At 42.0% G+C, this 27,256-nt stretch overlaps 1 protein-coding gene across 1 annotated transcript; it reads right to left on the bottom strand.

Annotated features, from left to right (window-relative positions):
* Nucleotides 1–889: 889 nt before the first annotated feature.
* Ufsp2 (UFM1 specific peptidase 2) lies at nt 890–27,227 on the bottom strand. Its single transcript, XM_077662038.1, has 13 exons — nt 26,955–27,227; nt 24,105–24,323; nt 17,218–17,428; nt 15,954–16,141; nt 14,264–14,360; nt 12,368–12,519; nt 11,171–11,273; nt 10,028–10,174; nt 9,148–9,320; nt 8,410–8,508; nt 5,826–5,928; nt 5,429–5,553; nt 890–1,061 (listed from the first exon to the last, which is right to left on the bottom strand). Exons 1-13 carry the CDS (start codon nt 26,997–26,999, stop codon nt 975–977), a joined length of 1,749 nt encoding a protein of 582 aa, XP_077518164.1. The 5' UTR covers nt 27,000–27,227; the 3' UTR covers nt 890–974.
* Nucleotides 27,228–27,256: the final 29 nt, after the last annotated feature.

Below are 27,256 nucleotides of genomic sequence, written 5' to 3'. Positions count from 1 at the left end.
CACAGCCAGCTTTACTTTTTCTTTTTATCCATGCGCGCCGCACGCTTTGCCTCACGGCCCCCAAGGCCTTTGAAACGTTGGGTTCTCGCGCTCTGGAGCTTGGTGGTGAAGCCATCTCAAAAAGCACCGTTTGATAGCCTTCGGTATCCATTTGCTTCCGAATGATGGCCTCGCTATCCTCAACTTCGCGCGTGCAGCGACATCGTCATTCTGCGGGAGGTACGTTGCCACGGCAAGACGCCTTTTACTATAGCCGTTTCTTGTAAAAAAAAATCTTCACTTGAGCGAAAAAAAGTACAGTCTACGGTAGGCGAATTGGACCGTAGTTTCACTCTGCTATATCAGAGTTTACTGCAACGGCTTTCTACTGTATACGATTTGCGTGCTGTTAATTTTTGCACCAAGAATTATTCCGAGTTCGGGGATTCAAACTTCTGTCTTACGTGGTAACCTTGCACCACAGAATTAATGGGAATGAGGACTTCAAATCGTACTCTACTTTGTTCTCGTGAAATTTCTCACTTTGCCATTAGGTGTCTCGGCTTCACCAGAGGCCCAGGCACAATCCTTTGGCTACCTGATACAAAGGGTACAGCCAGAAATTGCTATCTATAGGACTGTACCATTGAGAGAACTGAACTATGCTGCTAGCAGAGATGTCCTGTCGAGGATTTATGGGCTTGCTATAAGAAATGCAAGGCTTAGGCCTGAATCTCATATGGCTTGTATGTACACACTTGGTTTCCATTAAATCTCGGCTTAAAGCTAAGAATTTGGCACTTAAATGTTTTGCAAAATCCAAATGTATAGCCTTGTGGTGGCCTACAATGAAAAAAAAAAAAAAGGCACTGGACACATTTGTGCATCACGTGCTTTTAAACTGGTGGTGTGCTGTTGCATCAGTGGTATTACTGCATGGAAATAAAGAGCCAAACGTATATCAAAAGCACTTTTTTTTTCCTGAGGAGTGCAGCTCAGATGGTAGTGGGCCTCTGTGGCAAGCATAGGTTGTAAAAGGAGTTCTGGTCCCAAAAGTTGGCTCCCTTCCAGCCACACCAGCCCTGCACATAACACAAACAGAGTTGTAGGGATGTCCAAGAACAACATCAGTTGTTGCTAATAGAGGACATTTTCTTTTTCTGCAGCGCAAAAACAAACACTAACTGCATACACAACTGACAAAAAGTTATTCTCCTCCGACAAGCAACTATATTTTAAAAGCTTGCTTCGAGCAGTGCATGGATAACTAAACTACGCTGTTTGGTAGCATTGCACTTAAGAGCTCCAAATGACAAAACAATTGCTCGGGCAGTCTCTGAACACAATGCAGAATGAGGTGCAGCACACGCGCACAAAAAAAGGTCGCCTAGCACCGTCGCAGCGAGCACCAACACGCACACACACACCCATACTCTTTTACAAGTAATGTAGTTGTGATCGCCTTCCATTGCTCTTAATAATATCAGTAATGGATATAAAGAATCAGGAAGCCACATTTCGTTGAGCTCATTTCCATGTCATTTCTCACACAAATGCCTAACCAGACACTGCTATCCACTATATATGCCTCTAAAGAGAGTTGCAATCGTTACACCCATGACTTACACTGCAAATAAACAGTAAAACAAAGCTAAAGATGCCTTTTCAGAGTAAAACCGGTATGACCATGCTCTTGCATAAAGGGTCCTTGAAAATTTATGACCTGCATCAGTTACGAGAGATGAAAGTTGGGGCATGGCTTTAACCGCATGTAATGGAAAGAATTTTGTGTTTAATCTGTATCCACTGAAGTTCACATACTTCTCTGTGTAGCAACAATTTTGCACTGCAGCATATACTTGAACTAGCCCGCCTACTGGACACCGATAAAGCTGCCATCGTGTATTCTGGCTGACCAAATTGAGTACCGCATGCAAGCAGCAAAGAATGCATGGCTATCAATCAAACATGCTGTCAATGCTTGCATGGACTGCCTTTTCACATTCCAGTTCACATGCCAGTTCACATTGAGAGTTGGTGAAACTAGCTGTACATATGAGGATTTGCTTAGCTATTCTTTTCCAACAAATGAGGCAGTTAAATGAGGCTGACAGTGACTGCATGAAATGAGGCTAAGCTGTAGGCGGCAATCGGGGAGCCATAATGGCTTCCAGGATGAATTGCACAGGCCAGTGGCCTCGAACTCTTCTTGACATGAAGGCTGCACTGACAAACTTTCATCTCCCATGAGCCAGAAAGGGGGAGGGCAACAAACTTCGAGCACCTAGTTTGTAACTAAAGTCAAACTGTGACCCATAGCGGGAGACAGGGCAAAGGTACGCTACCTTAATGTAGTTACAATGAGCAACTGGAACATGTCAATAAAGAGTAGTGATACAGGTGGAAAAAGGACTCAATATGCTATTGGAACGGCACTTTGGGACAAAGGCTGAAATTTTTGGGGCCACAGGGGTCATGTGTTTGAGACTCCTGCTACAGGTAGTGCTCTGTCTGCATTCTGCCAGCTCAGCTGCCTATGCACTTCGGACAGTGGCCAGAACAGGTTCACTTGGTGAAATCGTGACTAGCCTCCGCCCTGGTAGGTGGGACACTGCTCCCAAAGCCACAAATCAAGGGAAAATGAAGGTTTTCAGTTGAGGGAGGCAGCAAAAGCCAAACACTATCAATTCCTCTACCCTTGCAACATGTTTAAGAATTCCTTTGAGGAATCTTTGCATGTGAGGCAACCTACCTATTCGAAGGCATTTATGACGACCGCAAAAGAAGCACTTCAATGCTGCTCCAAAGGGAAGGGACAGCCTACTGACTTTAATCGACGCGATTTTTTTTCACAGCAATCGAAGCTCCTTACGAAAAAAAAAAATTGAATACACGGCTGTGGCGCAGAGAAATAGAACAATTTAAAATTTCTTGTCATATGGAATTCTCGCTTCCTCATGGTGGACTGTGTTTGCAAGCCGTGACAGTGAAGACATGAAATGTAGTCAGTACAGTGACCCTATGCAACTTAGGGACACAATGCATACCAAGTCGCATAGGCGGTGTGCAATGGCAATAATGAGCCTGATATTAAACGAGATTCACAGGTTTTATAAAAACTACAGCTGAGAACAATAAGCTGGCTTTAAAAATACTAGTACTAGTAGTATTTATTTGGCCATATAATACAATATGCCCACAAGGTGAGGCTAAAGGAGGAAGACGAGGCCAGCCTCCTGACGAGGCCTACACCCCGAATAACACATCGAACATGGTGGCCGAATGGACAAAAAAAAGAAAAAAACACTTTCAAAACCATCAACAAAGGTTATCACAGTACAAATAGCGAACATTGATAAACGATGCAAAAGATACTGAAACAATTGGCAGTAAACACAATATGCACATTCGGCTAGAAAAGGAAACAACGCGCAAGACTAAGTATACAGGAGGAAAAAGAATCCTCAGTTTTTTTCTCAAACCCAGATACACTTTGACTATCTACAGCGATATTTACAAGAGACTGATAGGCATTACACAATGTTACAATTTGGTTATCTATAGTTTGTTTTCCATAGTTTGTTCTAGGTCTCGCAGTGGATAGGTCTACCATACGTAGCATTTCTTGAATTATAAGCATTTTGGAAAGAACTAAAATTATGCTTTACTTTATAAAAAATGTGAACAGCCAAACTCAAATTGTAGGAATGAAAGAAATTACGAACATGAAATGTTTCGAAAAGATTTTCTTCAACAGCTGGGCTTGAACATAATGAACGTAGAGCTTGTTTCTGAAGTGAAAACAATTTATATGAATTGGTTTTGTTGCAGGTTCCCCACATCAGGTTGCAGTATACAAGGCGGGAATGAACAAAGGCAAATTATAATTGTCTTCTAACCTGTAGTGGAAGCAGATGCCTAGATAAATAATGATAGATAACACAAATAGACCTGGCCATTTTTAGTCTAATGCAATTTACATGATCTGTCCACTCCAGATCACTGCGAAAATACACACCTAGAAACCGGCAACTATGAACTTGCTAGATGTTCAAGTCATTAAAAGCTAATTTGACATGATGATCTAATGGTTAGGTTTTTGGATGGAAGAGCATAAACTTTGTTTTGTTGACGTTTAACTGAAGCTAATAATAAAATACTGGCGATATCTACCACAGATGCCAGTGACTGCTTTTTCCAGCAGCACCGCCGCAAGCAAGTTTTGGCGTTGGTGGTGTGATTTCTTTTTTTAACGCGACAGCTTTAAGGGCCCTTTGTCGCAGAAAAGCCAGTGTCGTCGGCGTCAGCCTCCTCCTCCTCCTCCTCGCAATGTACTCCACTGCCCCAACAGACGGCACGCGACGGCAGCGCCTCCCGCTCGTCTCGTTAGGGCGCAGTGGGGCCGTGCGGGCACGCGGGAATCACGCGGCGAGCGGCGAACAACGCAGCGCACATCCAAAGAGCGTTCACCACGAAGCTTGCGGCTTGCTGCCTGTTTGTTCGGCGCAGAAGCTATGCTGGCGTTCGGGGCATCGGGTTTGTCGAGAACGATGTGCCGACGAACTACAACTGCAACTTGAGCCCCGCGCGTTTCGGCAAGGCACCTGGCAGCGCTTCTACGTAGTGTACCGCTCCGCGCGTCCATTTCACCGTACGTAGCAGAGCGATTTGTCTAATGGGCAAGGCGTCGCGCCGTACGGGCGATGGCGTTCCGTGGACTCCCTGGCAGTGCTGCAACACGCTGTTGCGTTCCACTCTTAAAGGCGAAGCTTAAGCGTCCTCCAATTTTTTTGAAAACATTTTAAAATATGATCAAGCAAAGTTAAAGAATAAAAGTCATGGTAATTTATTGCAAACAACAGAAGTTTGTTGCCTTAAGTCCACGTGAACAAGAATTAACTGTCTGAATCACGCTGGAGCATACTCGCTCCATGTTAGCTGCACGAGAGACCGCAGTGTGGTGCTACCATCCATTAGAACCTGACTTTCTTTGCCAATTTGCCAAATTTCTGCCATGTCTTTTCCTCGTTACTGCCACCATGGAGCAAAATCTATCAGAATATGCCAATATGCTTATACTCGTCTCCAATGGTAGACTGTCCCTTTAATAAAGCGATGCCACACAGCTATAGAGCGACAGTGTGAGCAGAAGGTGAACAGATAACAATGTGTTTGAATGAGGTGGCCAACGGAAGCACTACATGCACTGGCGGCCCAAGGTACAGGTGTCCCATGCAGTCGTTTCCCATAAGGTCGATGATGAAACGCATCAGCGGGAACATCTAAACACGTGGATTAATTAAACGTCTCCTAGAAGAAAGAACCCCTTAAAAGACACAACGGCGTGGCAGCAGTTGTCGTTCCTATCACGTCCACTAATGAGCCATGCGGTTTCTGCTCCTGCTGCTGCTGCAGCTATTGCAAACAGTAGGGAAAGTGTTTCAGTTACCTTGTTCTGCACAGTGGCCAAATCCTCGGCACCAGTGTAGTGTGGATCAAGCACCAGGTAGTGTGAGTCGCCCGTTTTGCTGTCAAAAGCTATTCCAATAATGGTATGTGCCAGCATCCCACCACCTGCGGAGGAGGAGGAGGGGGAAAAGAAAATGCTCAGGCTATAAAAAGTGCGCAAAATGAACCAGGAAGGCATAAAGCAGCCCTCACCACTGCTTCTGCACTTTCATTTTGGCCTATAAAATGCATGCATTTTGTATTTAATGCCACTGAACTGCACACCGTATACAAGTCCTTTCTTACCCTTGGTGCAGACGGTTTCAGGGACCCTTTAACTACAGCAATGCAAATGAAAAAGATTCTACCAAACTTCATGCACTGTACCATCCACTTACCAATCATAACTGGTGTACCATGTTTCTCAAAGTGGGCCAGGAGCTCACGGCTTTTAGTTGGCAGATCTGCACCTGAGCTGACAAACATTGTCCGACACTCCACCTGCATGAGTCAGTATACAATGATTATTTTCAAGAACTAGCCAAGTCCACCTTGAACTTGAACTTGTTTAAGTTCAAGAGGTTCTTGAACTAGTCAAGAGCCTCTTGTTGGTTAATAACTGCATTACTTTCCAGGTACAGCACAATGTAATGCACAGCAAAGACGAAAAGGAACACAAATTCTTGGATTATAACTTAACTGTAAAAAGGGATCCTACTGTGGACTAAGAATTTCACTGAAATATAACAAAAGCTTGGACTTTTCAGTTTTTGTTTTTCGAAAATTTGGCAAACCTTTTCCAATGTTCATTTCAAAATGCAATGTTCGCTCCTTTTTTGGAGAATATTATTTATGGAGTAATATTATAGAGGTATCACAGATTTTTTTTTTTTTTGTGACGTATGGGAATTGCTGTGTGGTGAAAAGTCACGTACAGTTCATCTTATCTTGTTTTCTAACAAGAAAGTTTGATGCACCAGTAAATGATGCAGAAATGGTCATGCACAGAACAATCGCTGCAATATGGAACACTATAACTGTAAGGAGAAATAACAGTGCAGAGTAGAATTGGACCATGGGACAAAATTGCAATTAAAAGTTGTTGTCTAAAACATAAGCTGTGCAAAAAATCAAATGAAGAAAAAAGTGCAAGCAACAGGTAGAGCAACACATACACATACAGTTGCGTTGCTTATGCGAGATTATTTCTTGCAGCTTGCTACACACTGCTCACTTCTTCACTCAAGGAACTGAGAAAGGAGCAAACGCTTCATATGAGCGAAGCTTTGAAATGGAAAAAAAAAAATGATCGCAGCAGAAATCCAGAAGCAGCTAGAGGGCCCGGGATCATGTAGTCAGCATGGTGACAGCAGTGATGAAAGTGCCATTAAAGTGCCACAGAAGCCGGACCGTGACCGTTTTTGGAGACACCTGTGCATGATTTCGTGTCAGCAGTGGTTTGTTATGGTTGCAGACATTATCAATGCACAGACATGCCCTGAAAGAGCCCCCGTAACCATTTAACGGCTCAATAAGGTGATGATAGTCTGTGAGTAGAAGGTGCTACTCCAGTAGATGGACCTTGACAAGGTGGTAGGGCCTCGTAGTCTGCGCCCGGCGTTTGTCTTCAGTAGAAGAGCAATGCCTCAAAATATACAACTGCGCTACCTAATCCAATGATCTCGTTATGCCACTGCGCTCCTGACTTCCACACTCCGTTCATTCTGTCCTGTGACCATTCGAAAATCGGTTAGAAATTCTCGGTTAGAACCTAATTGTCTTTCGTTTTTTTTTCCTGTCGTGTTAAATCGAAAACTTCAAGCCCCAAATATAACGTATGGGTAATCACCTGATATGTCCACTCCATTTCACCAGACTTCTATTATCCAACGCTACAAAATTTGCAAACTTCTGAAATTCCATGCAGTACCATGTTGTGGTCTGACTTCTCAACTCTAGAAGGCAACATTTACAGATGCACTGTGGGGACACATTATACTTTATCCGATTCTGAAAATGCAATGCAGCATAAGTTCAGCATTTACTAAATCAATAATTTTTAAATGACGGAAAAAAATCTTGCCCTTGTCTTTCGTTTGAATGATGAAGCCACACATTCTATTGGTTGCAGTTATTCTCTCACAGCATGAGCAAGTGAAATGGATGTACTACAAATTAAAATTGGAATAAAGATGAGGAAAAAGTTAAATTTGCGAAACTGCTTTATCACTGAGACTAAAGAATTTTAATGCTGAAGAAAGAACAAAACGTAGCCAGGTGCACTGCACAGTGCATGCTTAAAAAGTTAAATGGCAGCTATATATGTGAAAACCTTTGGCAAGGAGAAAAATGTTACTGTCGTGTTTACTCGCATAGCAGACAAAAATCGTTTCCCCTGAAATTAATGAAAATTCGAGGTTGTGTTCATCACACAGGCTAATATATCAGCAACAATTTATATTCTGAAAAACAAAATAATAGGTGTGTTCATCATGCAAGTATATAAACTGTGCAAGTAAATGCAGTATCTGTCTGCTCCATCACAAAAAAAAAGGTGATACAGAAGGAGAAAAACTGCAAAAAAAAAAAATATTACAGACAATAAAATAAATTGCAATGAAGACAAATGAACAGTGGATATCACTCCACCTTTTCCACACAGCCACTCTGCGCATGCGAGACCCACTGGTTGAAAACAAACCGCCAGCAAACGCACAGTTCATATCAGTGACAGGCGCAAGTGACAGATGGCGGCACCTGTCAAACATATACTTGCCACTTTGCAGGCAAAGTCTCCCATGTGTATCTGTTCTCAAACAGCCTTCACCCACTCCACAGAGGGCACCACATACTTGTAAAAAAGGCAAATTTATAGAGGGAAGAATAGGCATGGTAATCATGGTAACTTTTACTCGAGACATCACACAGCTGGCTCACAGGACACAAGTTGCAGTATAACAGGTGCCAAAGGAGGTAACTTACATTGAGCAGCTTGTTGAGGCAGTAGCCAACCTCTTGGGAGCCAATCCACTGTTTTGAACCAACAAAGGATGATGGCTTGTCTCCAATGTCCACCAGTATCTAAGAGGCACCGGAGAGAGGCTGCCATTAAACTCTTTGTGCACATCTATTGACCTCTTTTGAGTACCATCTGCCCAGTACAAGGTGTCCGCCATCCTGGAAACTTATGCAGTCACAAACAATTAATCCACAGATATGTGTACAAAGTTCTTGTATAAGGTTCTTTAACAGTGCCATCATAACGTCTTATGTTCATCCGGGGTCTGACAGGCTTTTACAGTGCATGTTAGGTCTTCTAGACTCATATAATGTTTCATCAAGTGCACAGCTGTTGGCACTTCCAGTGATAGGCTTGGTTTCAAAACTTACAAATACAAACTTCACAGCCTTTTCTGTGATAATTAAATAAACTTATAAATAAACAAGCACTGCCAAGCACTTTGGCTATTAGCGAGAGGACTGTTTTTGAAAGGCTCTCCTCCACTTAATGACTGGATGGTTTCTAAGCCATGAGTTGGCATTCTTGTTGCATTCCCAGCAGTTGGCACAGGGGCTCCCTTTCCTCTAACAAAAACACATAAACAAATGCAAAAGTTTTGCAGTGAACCATGTTCATGAGTCTACATACAGCAGGAACAGAACAGGTGGAAGTTGGAACACTGCTGCACACTGTGAAAGCCAAAGCAGTGCAGTTCTTACCTGCTGTATCTCACGATGGCTGGGTGTGGCACAGTCAGTGTACCCCTGCAGCTGAAACCATGTCACAATGGTCTGCAACGAGCGGTAGGCACAGCCCCAGCCATTGTCATCCATCCGGTCCTGTTGGTAGTGGCGGTACTTGTACTGGCCACTCACCAGCCGCACCTCGCATCCTGCCAAAGGAATGGGTCATCAGTGCCAGTTGGCCCAGTGCAGTGCACTACCAGTACTCACTGTGCAAATTAAGAGTTGCTGTCGTATGAAAGCAAAGGCCACCAAACGTTGGCCATGTCGGTGAAATATTGCAATAAAAAAAAAGAAACGGGGCCCACCTTTCTTGCACCAAAGTCATGAGAGTAAAGTTGATGCTGTATTTTGTGCTGCCTGCATTCACTCCAACCCAGGTTGTTATTATGGCCATCGTCTTTTGCAAGCAGTAGTGAAAGTTGGGCCCTCATGCCTTTGTTGGCATATTTATCTTTTGATTACAGTCAACTTTCATAGCAAAATAGAAAAATTCCTCCCATGTCTTTGTACTGGCAAATACCCCATTCAGAGCTCCAGGTATAATTCTTAAGACGGCTGCGGACTTGGCACTCCCAAATTTTTCCCCGCTTTCTGTCCGCATGTCTCATGCAAAATGGTTTCGTAACAATGATGGTGCACATCTTGCATGTGTGATATGGCTACCAAAAACCAATCTGCACAGAGCATCAGCCACACCATTTAAAAAGCTTTCCTTTAGATCAAATTCTGCTTTCAAATAATATTTTAAGTCCCACGAGTTTGACTGCACGGCCTTCCAGTGTATGCAAGAAAAAAAAAAATCAAAGTACCTACAAGAAGAAAGTACTCTGTTTACAGTGCACATGTAACTTACCACTTGGAGGGCTGAGGCCAACATGGACATTGCGAAGGTATGGTTCAGAGGCCAGGTCATCAGGGAATGCATAGGCATTGGACTTGCGGAAGTAAGGCCGATCGTCGGGCAGGAGGAGCAGTCGATGCAGCTCTCGACGACAAGATACTGCAGCAGCATCAAATGCCATTCGTGATTTGGCAATAATATCAGTGAGCATCCATGTTTGTGTGGGAACTCCAATTATATGTATAGTGGGACCTACTTCATGTCAACAGTGTTGCAAGAGGTGCTTAACAGCTAGTTAACAAAGAGAAGCGAAAATTAAATACAGCGGCAAAGCACCAGCGCATTGTTCTGCCTGTACTTTTCTCGATTCGAGTGTTGTACTGTGTTTTCTACTCTTTAAATACCTATGTATCAACTTGCCCAAGTACCAAGTTCTCACATTCAGGAAATGTTCCACTTTATCTGGGAATTGCTATGTCTAGCATGCCCAAATTTTGAGCCCAATAACAAAGTAAGGAAGACGAATTTCACAAAGATCCTGTTCCAAAGAAAGTGCTGCGATGAGGCAGCAACTGCTATGGCGAATAGCGAAAACATCAACTGCCATTTAACTGCCATCTGCTACTGTGGGCAGTTTGCACACTATCCGATGGGTAGGTTGTGATGACGCCACAAGGTCACGTGACCTAGGTGGCCCATCTGCCTCCTAGGTTGCTCGCTCGGCACCACCTGCCAGAGTCCTCTCGCGATTTTTCGCTCGCAATGCCGACAACGCCGATGCCGGATCTTCTGTGTAATGGGACCTTTAACACTTTGGGTTAAAACAGATAACTAGCTAGACTTGCCACAAGCCAAAAATAACCATAAGCTAGCGGGTTAAGCAAGGCATGGAATCACATCATTCAAGCATGAGCAATATGCAGGGTAAAAGCAAACCTTATTCAACTTACTCCGCTACAACTTCAGCTGCACAGTTGCACACAATCATGGCTCATATGGAACACATCAAAAAGTTTTAACTTAACTGGGAAAAAAAGTGGCTGCAGGTTGATGGCAAGCATATAAGCGAAAAGAAGGTCACAAGGAGTTTGCGTTGAACACATTTCCATGTTGACAAAAGGGGCAAAATTAAAAACAAAAATAAAAGGAAATTACTGAGGTTGTCCTCGGGAATGCCACTCGGGTAGACAACAGTGATCCAGTGACCGCACTCGGCAGGCCAGAAGTGGAATGGTTCTGCGCTGCATACACTGCCACCCTGTGCCAAAATGTTGTTCTTGTCAATGTGCTGTACACGCTCATGCAAGGGGCATACTTTTCTTTCTATATTCTCACTGGGTGCGGACCCTACATGGGGGCTGCCTTTTGGTTCGATTTTATCACCACACGTTTATAAATCACTTTATCATTGCAAGAATAGCACGGGTATCATACACCTGGCTGTAGATAAGAATCACTGTTAGAACTCCTCCATCAGCTGCTGTTGCCTTTGCTCACTTGCTGCACACTGGTAACTTCAAAAACTCCACAGACACCACACACCATTTGTTTAAGATCCCTGAGCAAACAAGATCGAAACACGCTGTCCTTGGTCACCCTGATAGTGATAGCACGAGACACAATCACAAGGGACAGAAACAGTGAAAAAGACACAGCGCTTGTGTCTCTTCCACTGTTTTTGCCCCTTGTCATTGTGTCTTGCACTGTACATTCACCATGCAAAACTAACTAGCCTGTCAGCTTACACTTGTGTTTTGTTCTCAATGTTGTCACAAAATCCGAGTACAGGCACTATATTTCAAATGATGAGAAGAAAAATCATATACAGGCAGGACTGGGCACTGCAAAATTACTGCACATGACAGCACAAGTTGTGCCTTATAAAAGCGCAAATTTGCCTGCTGTTGTAGCATCTGCACATGTCAACCAAAGCTGAATGAGGCAAAGGTTCTTGGGAACAGGAGCAGAAATCTAGTGGACAAATTAAATTAAAGCAATTTTCCCATAGAAAAATGGCCTAGAGTGTATGAAAAACATTTCAGTAATGTTGTCTGCTATAGAAATTTCCTTTCTAAGTTCCCAGCCGCTAACCAACAAACACCATTTTGTACCATTTCTGCGCATTTCTTGTGCGTGCGCAGCACTCCAACTGGTATCTGGTGTTGAGTACCTCAGTATAAAAGCAGTTATGCATTGCACCTGCCCCTGCCACTTCATCTTTCTCAAGTTATCTAGTCTGTATAAACCCTGCTTCTATTTTATTACGAATGCACTAACTAGCCCAACAACATGTTTCGCTCCTGAATCATCCTCATCAGGAACGACACACTTGCAACACTTCATATGCCTCACCTTGGAGAACCGTGCAATGCAGCACACCATCTGGTCCACCTGGTTCGCCAATTCTTGGGCCAAAAGGTCGATGACATCAGGGACAGGGTCGTCCACGCCGACAGTGGCAACCACATCCAAGGGCAGCACCACGGAGCTGCTCTGAAACACCCCTTGGCAAAGCGCACAACCCAGAATGTCAAGAAATCTGTCACACTATAAGCTATAATAGCTGGCTGAATCACCAGTCATGCTACACTTATTGCCAGACAGGGCATGGCGGAAAATCTTCAAGCGCCGACCAATCGTTAAAAAGATGACGTTTCGGCCCCGGCTTACGGGGGCCGAAACGTCATCTTTTTAACGATTGGCCGGCGCTTGAAGATTTTCCGCCATGAACATACCCGACCAGACGGGTTCCCGTCGAACCCTGGATTTCACCAGACAGGGCACTGCACCAGCCACTAGCCATAACATGGGTTTCCACCAAAGAAGCAACAGTGCTAAGCAATAGAGCACTGAACGTGAAAAATAACAAAATAAAAAAGAAATGCAACCACACTCTTGGATGTCCTGCCCAACATAGCTTACAAATTTTCTGCAAGGTAATGTTTCTTTTTTTTTTCTTTGTAAGCTAAGAAAAGTTTAACCTCTGAGGCAGCACAAGCTACTAGGAAAAAGTTCAAACTTACTCACAGATTTTAATGAAACAAGAAAAGCATGAGCTTTTGATTATTACAGCAAAGCCAAAAAAAGTGGAAGTGTGCAAAAAAAAAAGACTGGACCAAAGGTCAACAGTCAGGCCCATGTGTAGTACCACTCTGTGTGTGCATGTTTCTGCAAAGTTTTCGCTCTGCAACAAAATATGACACAACTAGCTCAAGCGATATGTAAGAAACAGTACAGAGGCACCACACTGTCGCTCCCCCGTCTTGTCATTTAATTTATGTCCTCTCTCTGGCTATGCCAACTAAACACACACTTTCCACAGACACCACACCACAACTTGCAGTTTGCTACACCCTCGTCATTCTGCCTGAGGCACTCCACATATGCAATCAACAGAAGTGGGGCAAGCAAAATACGGCCAAAGCATTTCTATCTGATTTGTTTAGTAAGAATTACACATGCATCCTCATCACCGCCACCCCCTCCACCACCTTAGGCAAGTTGAGTTCACTGCAAAATCAAGGCCTCTTCCAAAGGTATCAATTATTCCCGCTCTAGAGAGGCTGCAGCCACACTATGCAATATTACACTCTCATAAGAACTGAAAAAAAAGTATGGCACTTGGACTTTAAACAACATGGGCTTAATTGCTTTTTTAGTTGTCAGTTTCAGCTTTATTTTTCAGCATAACATTTGTATGTTGCACAGGAAATAATGCCCACAAACTACTGCAGCAGGTCCTGACACATCAGGGGATAAAGAGCATTAACACCACTGCAACGCATCTAGAGCACTTGTCCACAGCAACAAATGCATTGTCTTAAAGCTGTACGATGCTTTCCCACCCGAACCCCCACATTTTTTACTCAAACTAAGGTCTCTGTGTGTTTGCAGCATGAACTCTCACAAAGATAAAGCAAAGGTGGTTTTCTGGGCTTGCTGGTCTTTCATAATGAACGAAACAGCACGTACGAAAACACAGGCACTGGAAGAGGGACACACACCACAAGTGTATGTTCCTCTTTCTTTGACTGTGTTTTCATGCACGCTGTCTCCTCCAAAAAAAAAAAAGGGGGGGGGGGGGGGGGGGGGGGTCTGTGCAACAGAGTTCAATGGGCAACTACCCACCACCTGGCCAAATTTTCATACACTCCATGTGATGACGCATCAAAGACATTAAAATTTAGAAGCCGGGTCGTAGTAGTGTCAGACAATAACACTGTAGCTTCCCACCGCACTGTCACTTACTTCTCTGGTAGTGGATGACTGGTGTGAAGGCTTTCCCACATGCCTCAACTGCAGCCTCTCCTGTGGACTGCACCAGGACAGCAAAGCTGAGAATCCCCTATGAAAAGAACGCAATGAGGAGCTTGTGTTGCCACACTTGACTTCGGTGACTAGCACCATCCCGTGAGTAAACAAAGCTAAGGTACAAACAAGTTGCATTAAATAAGACTAAGAAAAAATATCCTCCCGAGTGAATTAAGAAAAGAAAAAATCTACCTGACACAAATTCCAACATGGAATTATTTTTCCTTTTTTTTTTACACCTGCAACCATCTTTACTAGTTTAATTACAATGGAATGCATACACTTGGTCAGTTACTATTATGTGATAGCATATAGAGCTCGTTTAGTCGAAAACCCGTCGCCGTGACCTAGGACTGAGCGGAAGGCCTCAGAAACGTGTCGGAAAAATTATGGAGGCCTTGAATGATGCGTATGAAGCGATCTCTGATAACTGTTCATTGTGCTGTCATGAACAGACTGTCAGGAATAATGTAAGCTGATGCTGGTATGAATGCTTGAAAACCGCACGGACAGAAAATGCCAGCTCCTTCAGTAGTCCCGTGCGCGTGCCTTGATATGGCTTAGAGATACCAGTGCACAGACGGTCGTCAAAACGCGATATGAATAGAATGCTATCATGTGAACTCTTAGGCAGTGCCTAAGCATTCCTATTTTTTGTTATTTTGTTTTCCAGGGAATTTCACATCCCAAACAAAGCTAGCACATTTTCCAGAGCATTACACAGTATGAGATAACTTCTACATTAGTTTAGGACATTTCTGTGAAACGTTCAAGAACATTTAGCAGTGAAAGGCGAGTTTGCACGTGCATGCTTCTCACGCTTCATGTTTTTTTTCTGCAGCTCTTCATGCACCAGCCTGCCAGACCACTAGCTGAATTAATAGCCTGCCCTGAGGTGAAAAACCTGGATCATGGGCAAGCTTGCAACATTCAAATAGGCATTCTTAATTTTTTCCCTGTTTTCCTAAAGAATTACATTAAAGGAGTAGTCACACCAAATTTTTAAATGCTTGTTTTTTTCTTTGGAATGGTGTGCAGGACAATAGTGTACATAAGTCATGACATGGAATTTACCCAGGCCTGCTAAATACATTTAATAAATTCATAATTAAAAAAATTTTCTTGTGTTGTTTCGGTTTCAATCGCCGAATGACAGCTGTGAAGTAATAGACGGTTTGAGGTCATGCGACTCATGCAAAAGCTGCGATATGATCCCTGCTTGTTCATTTTTTGTGATTCCAACTTTTGGACAGGCTTGCATAAGAGCTAGTGTGAATTAAAATGAAGAAAGCAGCGATCATACTGCAGTTTCTTCGTGCCTCCCGTGACCTCAAACCGCCTGTTACGTCACAGCCGTCACTCGGCCACTGAAACCAAAACAGCACGAGAGAAAAAAGTTTAATTAGAAATGATTTACCGCTTGCTGGTGCAATCCACGTGGCTGTCCATGTTTTCTAATGTGCTGCGCATCACTTCAAAGACAGAACGCACAACTCATTTTTGGTGCCTCTACTCTCTCAAATGGCATTACATTAAGAATGATTTTGGTTTCCATCACAGTAAATACAGGTGCCTAGAGAAACTGCAACACCCTTTTGCGTTTTACGGCCCTATAATGTAGTATCACCTGGTTGTTCTTGAGGCGCCGCTGTCGGCCACCGTCGCCTGATTGGTCAACCAAGTCTGAGAGGGCCTTCTCGGGAGAGTTCCTTCTCATGAGCACTCCACTGCCGTCCAACTGGAACGCCAGCACATCGGGCACCAGGCGACGCTTGATCCGTGACGCAGCCACTTCTAAATTCTGTTGAAGGAACTCTGAGCATAAAAAAAATCTCTTAATGCTCACAGAAAGCTTGCCCAAATGCAACAAGCAACGTCAGACCCTGTAGACAGCATAATCCTCACCCAGTCTTCCACATGGAATGCCTAGCACATGTGTAACCTAAACGGAATAGCAAAACTGGATGCACGTGGCTGAATACGAATGACAGACGTAAGTCAGCATTATCTGACAATCAGATATTTTGTAAAGCCAAAAGCGGACGACACTTTTCAAGATGGGCAATTTAATGTAAAAGTATTCAATTTTGAATTATTATTAGAGAAAAAGGCTCGTTCAGTTAACTTTGAGCCCAATCCTGCAATTTAGAATTGATTTGTAATAGTTACCACCAGCTGTCACTAAATTTCGGCAGCCCTCACATTGCCAAAGGACCATCCTTTGTCTTAAAAATAAAGAGTAAAAGACGGGACAAGAAAAAGACAACAGGACAAGCATTGGTCCTCTTGTTCTGTCCTTTGTGCTGTTTTTTTTTTTAAGGTGAACTCACACCAACTATCCCAAATGTCTACCCTTGACCATCATTTGACCCTCAATATGCACACTTTAGCAGACTATAATGATTGGTTTTTGAGGAGAAACTTCTCAGTGGACACCAGAACATCATAATGATGCTGAATTACATTTTAAGTATAATATGATGTGCCCAGGCACAAGCTCTATGTTTGGGAAGAATCAGTCTTCCTTGATACTGTAGTACTCGTTTGAGAGTCCTGAAGAGTGCCTGGCATTCTCGTGTGCCGTGGTGCTCTGCATGACAGTGCATGTCCTTGCGGGTAGTTGCAGAAAACTAGCAATTCTGCCCGAACCGAATTAATTCAGAGTGTCTCTAAGACTGCCATACTGTAAAGTACCAGTGCCTTTTTCTAGAGTGCAAGCGTTATTATACAGAGTTACTGGTCGCATAACAATTTGCACTTCAACGGCTTCAGTGTGCATTTTTCAAAGTATAAGACCAAGGCCAGCTGCAATGAGGATGAAAAAAAAATACTTTAACAACATTGAACAGTATGCACGTGGCATGTAGTCAACCACCATAAACAATACTAACTGGTGTCCTGGTCCATTTCGAAGGAGAGCAATAAAGAGGCACGGGCTCGAAGTGTGCAAGTCCCGGTGTGCACTTCTGGTACCACAGTAACCGATTTTGGTTCCAGAGGGCAGTCTGCCTCCAGGGAGACCAGCTGGGTTGAGACGGCAGCTTTGCTTGCATCTGTGTGCAGCACAACGGCAACCTCCGAACCGCTGCACATTGCACCCTCCTGAAACAAAGCAAGCTCTTCAATGATGCTGAAGAGGTGAAAATGATCATGTAAAAGAACCAATGACCCAAGACGGCTAGCAGTTTTGCACTGCCTACTGCACCACACAGCCAAACCAACCACTGACTTCAATGCATATATGCGCTATACTTCTTGTTAGTAACGAGTTAGCCAAGCAAGTTGTACAGTGGTGCAGATGTTGACTTAAGAAAGGCATGACACAGGGGTAGGTGCACCACGCTGCGCTGCGCTTTACAATTTTGATAGTAGCTAACTGCCCAGTGGCAAGTAATGCAACTAATAGAAAAAGTCTCAGAGTTGAACTTTGCCCAAGAATATGAAGCACATTGTTGATGGGATGAGTTGATAACACATAACAAATATCTTTGAAAGAAAAATACATCATGTATTTAATAACTTAAAAATCACATTTTAACAACATGTAGTCACACGGTGGAATACTCTAATATCAACGTTACACTGCAGAATGCCACATTAGCTTGCTTAATGTAGTTTGCAATGACAAACTAAAATTACATATTCTTGTTTAATCGATGTTTGAATGCCTGATTTCATCAATATAGATCTTTCCATTTTCATGATAACCTCAAGACATGTTTTGGCTAGTTATTGGTCCCTGTTAATAATTCAACAAGACTGTCTTTCTGTCACTTTTGGGCTAATTATTCATCCCTATATATATTTAAACGAGACTATCTTTCTGTCATTTAGACCAAGCATTGAAGGCAGAGTACGAATGCTTGACTGGTGACCTTGAACATCTGTGAACATGCACACAGACAGCAGTGTTCTCGACTGTTCAGTTGTAGGTTGTCATTTGAGGCAGTTTTGCTGCTTGTTTGCACCAAAAAGATGCTAATTTTACAGGGCGGGCAACATGTCAGCTTGAAATTTTTAGTGAAGTGACCAAAACGTCAACAGAATCTTTTCAAATGTTCACTGAGGCTAATAAGAAACACTATATTCATATGCATGTGTTTTTGAGTAAAATAAGAGATTTAGTGAAGCACGTGAGAACGTTGAAGACGAAGAATAGCTTGATGACTCTACATTTAGAACAGAAGAAAAAAATTAAAAAATTGACAAAGTTGTTCAGAAAGAATGTCGGTCGAGCATTCAAATGATAGCTGTAGTTGTGAACATTGACAAAGATGCCATGTGGAAAATTTTTCAATATGTTTGTGCCAAGATGATGTCCTCGGGGTTCTCAGACCAGAGAAGAGTGCCACAAAATAATTTGTCATAAATCTGCGGCAACCTGAAGCAGACTGAAACCTTTTTCAAGAAAGCCACCGCATGCGGCTAAGCTCGTATCATTCAACATGATCCAAAGTAAAACAATAGTCCAAGCACTGGAAAACGCAATCACCATCAAGAATGTAAAAGCACTTCAAGACAAGTACAAATTCAAAGCCATGCTGTTTTTTTCCAACCCTTAGAGCATAATACTGGCTTTCTATATAGGTACAATGTATCGACCTACAGGCTCTAGCTCCGATGTATTACATGAATTAATAGAATACATGCAACGTCATCTTAAGTGCTCAAATAGAATTATACTAGCCGGTGACTTTAATCTCCCCGGCATATCATGGGAATTCTTCAAAAGTGGTAATGTGGATAGCGCCTGCGCAGAGGCCCTTTTGGACCCTTTTGGACATGACTTTTAACTTTGACCTTAAGCAGATTATCCTTCAACCCACACGTATCACCGAGAACTGCCAAAACATTCTAGACCTTACTTTAGTTAGTGGTAAGCTTGTCTGTGAAGGGCTTTCTTTGGAGACAGTTGATGGCTTGGCTGATCACAAAGCAACCAAGTCAACTTTTACATGCGAGGTAAAGTCCGTTGAAAGAATAAGAAGGTTGGTCTACGATTGGGATCGCTCTGACGACTTCAGAATTTTTTAATATTTGGAACAGTCTTATGATAAGTTCCAGCATCATTTTAGCGATTCTGATGTGTTGACCGCAAAGCTATGGTTAATTTTCAAAAATAACGTTGAGCACTGCTTGACAAAGCATGTGCCAACTAAAGTCGGGAGTATACGGAAAGTTAACCCCTGGATAACGCGAAAAATTATACAGGTGAAACGCAAAATTTCCAGGCTGAGGAAACTCAGAAACAGATTTTCATTGCCTAAGTGCACTGAAAAAATTCGTGAAAATTCCCGTGTACTCAAACTAGCCATAAGGTTAGCGAAAGCAAAATACCAAAATGTTACCCTTAGTAATTTCTTGAAATCTTCCCCTCAAAAATTTTTGGCGATACCCTAGTTCATGGTCCCATAAACGATCTAATCTGCCGCCAAGTGAAGCTCTACTTAGAGCGAAAGAGTTTAACCATTATTTTAAATCTGTGTTTACTGCTGACAATGGCATATTACCCGATAGAGACTCTCTGATATCTGATGGCACCTCAAAACTTGAGGAAGTAACAGTAACTGAATTTGGCATCCTATCCTTGTTGCTTGACACTGATGTCGAAAAGGCCAGTGGTCCAGACAATATCCCAAATCCTTTCCTTAGAAGATACGCAATATGGGTATGCAAATACCTTAGGCTTGTCTATGAGAAATCACTTAAAACCAGTAAATTACCACGCGACTGAAAAATAGCTAAAATAATTCCTGTTCAAAAGAGAGGAAGTCAGCGCTTGTCCTGTGTCCTTCTTCGACGTCATTCGCGCTGTTTTACAAAAGATGCATCTGCACCAACTTCTCCAACTGAACGTTCTACGTGGACAAACAGACATTTTATTTCTCGAGCTATCCAAAGCATTCGACACTGTATCGCACCAAAAAATTTTTCACAAACTACACATATTATTTGGTTCTGGGAATATAACACAATGGCTTCAGGTGTATCTGACTAATCGGTTCCAGTTCGTTGAATATGAAGGGCAACGTTCGGGATGCGCTGAAGTAGTGTCCGGCATGCCTCAAGGCACAGTGTTAGCTCCATTTCTTTTTCTTATCTTCATAAATGACATTGCAGACAACATCGACTGTACAATCCGTATGTTCGCAGATGACTGTATTATTTACAAAGAAATTAGTAGCTATGAAGATCAATTAATTCTTAACAACTCACTAGTGCAAGTTTCAGAATGGTGCAAACACTGGCAGATGACGCTTAACTTAGATAAAACTATCCCTTTGAGGCAACCAGGAAAAAAAATCCTCTAATATTTACTTATGGTATTGACAACCAGAAACTAAATAAAGTTGATGAGCAAAACCACTTAGGAATTTTAATCTCATCGGATTTGAGATGGAATAGACATGTTTCGTATATAACATCTAAGGCACTCACTGCGCTCTATTCGTTGAAGCGTTCCTTAACATCTGCTGCACCTGACAACAAATTATTAGCGTATACCTCACTTGTTTGTTCAGTGCTAGAATATAGCATAATTTGTTGGTTTCCGACGACTAACCATTGCATTGATCAATTAGAAAGCGTTCAGCGAAAGGCCATTAGATTGATTTATAACAAGTACTGCCATAGCGATTCCCCTACAGCACTTTTATGCAAAGCTGGTCTTCCAACAATACAAAATAGGGCCAAATTCTTGCGGCTAAAGTTTCTTTTTCTACTTTTAAATGATGCATTCAAGATAGATAAAAATAAGTACTTGTCATTTTCTAACTCAGTAAATTTGAGAAAAGCTCACTAAGCACATTAGCAAGTACAAATTTCATAGCGACACATGCAAATCTTTGCTCTTTCCGCAAGCCATCAGAGATTGGAATGTGTTGCCGAATGATGTGGTCACCTGCAATTCTTTTGATACTTTTTTGGAAGGATTGTCAAATCTTGAATGGGAATAAGTACACTGTTTTGAAATTATGTTTTTATTTTGCTTTCTGTGTACATGATTTATCGCATTGTATTGCATTGCCTTGTTCTTTTTTTTTAAAGTTATTTCTCAACCAAGATTTTTTTATCATTATTATTATTTTCATTCCTGCAGTAACCTGTCTGTAAACGTTTTTCATGTGTGTATACAATTTATCCCTGTCCTGCAAAAGCCTCCACGTTGAGGCTAGCAATATGTTGTAAATAAATAAATAAATAATAAATAAAATACTGAAACACTGTGTTCCAGAAGGTAGAACTGAGAACCAGCATTATTATGAGAAAGTTTTGACAAAATCGAGAGAAGAATGAAAAAAACAAAAAACCCTTGATTAAAAATTATTTCAATCGTCATAAAGGCAATGTGCCTGCTCATACAGAAATTTCTATGAAGCAATATCAGCAATATCTATTAAGAGGCCAACAACCACAGTGCTGCACATGAACACCCTCCATCCACAATTGCCAGATTCAGCTACATGCAATTTTTTTCTTTTCCTTACAGTGAAATCAGCACTTAAAAACAGATTTTGAGACAACTGAAGCAGTGAAGAAGAAAACAGCAGGTGTGCTGAAGCAGCTGACATCTGCTCCACACCTTCCACCTGTGGAAAACGAAACTTTTATCGCTGTGTAAGGGTGAACAGGGAGTATAATGAAGAGGACAAGCACTAAATTTGTAAAAGATATAAACAAAGTTCAATTAAGGTATAAGACTTGTTACTTAGTAAACAGATCGTGCAGGTTTTAGGTAACAATGTCAAATCTTGCAATGAAAAAAGAAATTCTGTGCAGCAAAAAGCATTTCTATGTGAAGAAGTGCACGACCAATGAGATCTATGACAATTTGGATGAAATTCGCAGGGACCGTGATAGGGGAGGGGTTCAGTGCATAATCACTGAAGATAGCGGGTGTACAAGCACTCGAAATGAATCCCACCCAGTTGAGGTCATCGTGGCATCATTATGGAGGACCATCAAATGAAAATGCTCAAGATTCCTGATGGTATACAGATTTCAAATGAAAGAGCACATAAAATTCCACACATGAAGAAATTGATTGCGTGGTGGGAGCCCCCCAATCGTTGACTCCAGACCAGAAGCACACACGAATGCATTTTCGTGATGTGCTTTGAGATACTTAAACCAAAATTTGCAGGACTTTCTGCATCGATTTGCAATCATAGATAAAATATAAAATTCACCACTATACCCCCCCCCTCAGCCAAACCAATAGCCAAAGCAGTGGACAACGTCTGCTGAAAACACTCTGGGGGGAGCAAAGATTGTTTTTTTGCCTGAAAAGATGATGGCCACAGCTTTCTGTACAGCCGAGGAATCGTGCTTACTGACTACTTACAGAAGGGCAAAATGATGATTAGAGTGTATTATGCAACCTTATTAGATCGTCTGAAAAAGAAGAGCTAAAGAAAAAAAATAACCCAGACTCGCAACAAGAAAGTGCTCTTTCAACACGGAAATGCACTGCCTCGCAAATAACCGATAAAAAAAGGCAATATTGTTCAAATTAGTCTTCACTCTCTCCCCACTCTTCACAGCCTCATCCGTCTTGTTGTTTGCAAACATGAAAACCGTGTTCAGTGGGAAGAAATCATTGTCCGCTGAAGGTGCTATAGCTGTTGTCAATGCAATACCCATTCCACTTGGCAATGCCCACTTTTCTGACAAGATGAAAAATACTTATAAACTTTGTGGGCCAAGTGTACAGCCCTCAATGGAGACTATGATGAGAAATGACATGTATTTCTTTTCTGGAAAAAAAGCTGTTCAACTTGCAGTTCTACCCAACTTACCAAGCCATCCTGAAATGATATAAGGAGATACCTACTTGACCAATCTAATAACTGTGTGACAATCATCAATTAATGGAATGCGACCAAATGAGCAATCGGGCAATAAATCTGTGCTGTGGCAAACCACACATACCCTTGAAGGTACTTATGGGTATGCAAGTTGCACAGGCTACCAGACCTTTTATTTGTGAAACCAACCATCAAGTAAAAAACCATGCCAACAGGGTTCAAAAAGCAGCACATAAACCTTAAGTCATGCACTTGAAGTACTGCGTTGCAATTGCATGACACTGTATACTGGCTCCCAGTGAACCTTGGCTGTATCGCAAGCAGCCAATTTTTATAATCTGGCCTCTAATGGCCACATATTTCATACATTTCTAGCTCTCTCACGCTTAATTCCAGCTGCTGTTCAAGCTGCTCTCAACTTTCTCATCCTGGAGGCCAGCAGTTAACATCAAAGCTGAGCCTTCATCTGGCCCTGTTTCACTTCCATCCAATTAATTACACCGATTACATGATAGGTAATGATTTTTCAGAAAGTATTACATTTAACTAATGTACACAGCATTAATACATGCACAAACCTCCCACTCTTTGGAATAAAACTTATGTGTATGCATATACACCACTGTGACCTACTTTTAAAGGCTACCAGTAATATTACATGATAGTTAATGATTACATGATAGTTAATGATTTTTCAGAAAGTATCACATTTAACTAATGTACACAGTATTAAAATACATGCACAAACCTCCTGCTCTTTGGAATAAAACTTATGTATATGCATATACACCACTGTGACCTACTTTTAAAGGCTACCAGTAATATTAAATAAACGAAAGTTTCAATTTGTCTTGGTCTCTATGGTTTCTGATGCCAGTTCTGTAGGTTGCAGTGATTCATAATATTCAGAAATATTTAATCATGAGCACACCAGAAATAGGATAGCAACAGTCAAAGGTTTAGGGCCCCACCTGCTGGTACTTGAGCACAAGTGGGTGACAGAGTTCATAAATCTCGTTGTCCGATAGGCTACTTGAGATACAGAATACTCCAACCAGAGAGTACCCAAATGACCGAACCACTCCATTATTGTCCACGGCACACCCTATGCACTGAATGCCTTTCTTGGAGACATGGCCAAAGACATAGCCAAGTACTGGACTTGACCCATGAGGATGCTTTAGGAGTCTCTGCAGAAAAAGGCATTGAAAGCATGTGTCAGTTGAGCTTGAAGCAAGATGTCCCCTGCAAAATTCAAAGTAAGCATGAGAAGACTGTCATGGTATATTAAGAAATATTTAAAGCTTACATGAAAAGACAGTACACACTGAGGTTAACTATTACGCCAGCAAGAACTGCAAAGGCGTACATTTTTGGATTACATAGCGGTCATATTTGCTTGTCTTTCAGAGTCCAAAATTTACTCTTCATTTGAGTTTAGAAGTATCAAGATAAATCCGCAAATGGTCCAGCAAGGTTGCAAAAGAAAATGTCTTACTAAAAGCTTGACTATCGAAGTTGATGTGTCTGTACCTATTAAGTCCAAATTAGCAGTTTCATACCCCAACACACCGCACATGAGTTTTTTCTTGCATCACTGAATGCATGTAATGCGAAGGCAAGATAACCGCTGGTCCTTGAGGGTAATGGAGTGGATTCCAAGAGAAGGCAAGCATAGCAGGGGGCGGCAGAAGGTTAGGTAGGCGAATGAGATTAAGAAGCTTGCAGGCATAGGGTGAGTGCAGCTGGCAAAGGACAGGGTTAATTGCAGAGACATGAGAGAGGCCTTTGCCCTGCAGTGGGTGTAGTCAGGCTGATGACGATGATCAAAAGATCCTAATGGAACTCTAAGAGCACCTGTAAAGAAAGCACTTGATTTAATTTGCCTTGTTGTAAAGGCTATTTAACACAATATTTTCTGCTGTTGTGCTTCCAAGAAGAACACAAGAAATTATGGTAATACCACTGTTTAAGGATGGTAAAAGAAATATCCTTATAACAACAAAATTTTAATCTTGCCAATGCTCTCCAATGGTTAAAAAATATTAAGACAAACCCGGATGGCATCACATTTCTATCAACAAACTTTTGCGCAACTCCCAGCACAGATTCAGAAGACAGCAGTTTGACAAAACAGCTCTCACGGCATAAAAAAAATTGAGGTGTCTGGTAACAAAACACTGGTTATAGGCTAAGTTCTACATCAACTTTTTCAAATGCATAATTCAATTTGCCACAAGCTTCTTTATTTCAAATTTCACAAATGGGGTCTGTTCATGTGCTGCTGGAATTGTAATTCAAGCAAGTATGCACTATGTACCACAATAAATAACAAAATTTACACTGTAACCTTTAGCACTGGGGAGCAAGGGAGCATACTAGGGCAAAATTATTTTATATTCCTGTTTTCTTTTTTTACATTTTGTATGTTAATGAGAGTGCACTATATCAACAATGTGTAGTTTATTTCTCTTGAAGATGATAAATGCTTTTGTGTTGTGTAGTTCTGAAAATGACATTAAGCAAAATGCTAACAAATCGCTGGCAAGGTAAGGGTTGACAAATATCTGAGAACAAAAGAAACTAAAACAACAACAGTGTTATGCTTGCTGGAAGAAAAACGCATGCTGTGGCCAATTAAGTATGCCCAGGCACAGACCCAATTGGAATAGCTGATTCTGTGAAGATACTTGTTGTCTTTTCGATGGATTTTAAATGGAGCAAATACATAGCGTACCTCTGTTTAAACATGCACTCTGCTGTAGGGGTCATAGCTGCTTTGAAACATATCTTTCCTGTAAAAGTTAAGATTATGTGCTGTAACTCTTTAACTTCTGTTTACTGCAATTCATGATGAAAAATAGCGCGAAGGGGAGACAAGTGCTATCTGCATCGCCCTTTCCATCTTCCCTTCATGCAATTTTTCATCATGAACTTGAATCAACTCGGCCAACTTTCAGTATACTGTTTAGCACAGTACTGCAACCTTATTCGGTGCATGACTGGTGTCACCCAGATTGTTAAAATTGCACTTGCTCCAGAAAAAAAGCCTTGCGTTTTACAGTAAATGTTCCTTATCATTGACCTTCCCATGGCTTGTTTTTGATATGAAACGTTTCCCCATATTTGAAAGGTATAATTACAGGTTGTTTTAGATGTTTTGCTAAACTCGATGATAAGCTATAGCGCAGTGCTAAACTGAAAAAAGCATGAATCCGTTCAACGCACCTGACATGGAGAAACATGCCCCTAACCTTCAACGCAAACTTATTTTATCAGACCGGTCGGACCGAAATTTTCTTTATCCATTCTGTAATATGAGTTCAGAAACAATGATGATTTTACCGTGTTTGCTCAAGTGATATGCAATACGTTTCAGTGTCCACTTGATGTTTACCGAACGTTTGTGGGTCTGTTAACTTATACAACAACTGTTTAAAACAGCCTCGTCATATTTGTGTGAGCTGGCATGCAGCTTGTCAAACCCCCCTTTACGGTTTTTAGTTTCGTCTCTTTCTACTGAACATGAAATACAACTGAAATTACCATACGCTTTTTGAGGCACAATCGATCATCGTCACCAAATATGTTAACTATTAAAAACAGCTCGTACTGACTTCGCTGGTTGAACCGCGTAGGCATCTGTTTTCGCCTGTTTCGCCCGCATGGTTTCAGAAGGCCCTGCGAGCACCGGAGACAAATAATGATGCCCCAAAACAAGATCCTTATGGCTAGCGCGGAATCTAACAGCATGTAACGTTTTTCGCGTTACAAGACTAACGACAAGGTAGCACAGTTTGTAGCTTAAGTATGCAATTTACTTGACAGAGCAGCTCCGAAAGCACCACGTCGCACACTGGAGGCATGGTGATCTTCGGCCTCGACTGCCCTTGCTTCAGCCGTTCGCTTCCGCCTCTGTGCTGCCGCTATGCTATCAGCCGTAAGCTACGACTATGACCAGAGTGTCGCTGGCAACTCGCCGCTGGAAAAATGCGTGCCGCCCATTAAAGACAGCACCGCGATCACAGCGTGCTTACACCAGTCACAGCTGGAAAGTTTGGCGACTTCACAACTTTCGTAACTTCGGTTGGCTCGGTCTGTTACTTGGATTGGCACGCATATG

This window comes from Amblyomma americanum, chromosome 4 (assembly GCF_052857255.1).
Source record: "Amblyomma americanum isolate KBUSLIRL-KWMA chromosome 4, ASM5285725v1, whole genome shotgun sequence".
Taxonomy (NCBI): Eukaryota; Metazoa; Arthropoda; class Arachnida; order Ixodida; family Ixodidae; genus Amblyomma; species Amblyomma americanum.
This window is presented reverse-complemented; position numbering and strand designations above follow the sequence as displayed.

Coding starts and splice junctions, on each gene's coding strand:
- Ufsp2 (XM_077662038.1), bottom strand. CDS start 26,999: ATGCCTCCAGTGTGCGACGTGGTGCTTTCGGAGCTGCTCTGTCAA. Junction 24,324..26,954: donor TTTCGGAGCTGCTCTGTCAA/GTAAATTGCATA, acceptor CTTTTTCTGCAG/AGACTCCTAAAGCATCCTCA. Junction 11,274..12,367: donor GCATTGCACGGTTCTCCAAG/GTGAGGCATATG, acceptor ATTTTGGCACAG/GGTGGCAGTGTATGCAGCGC.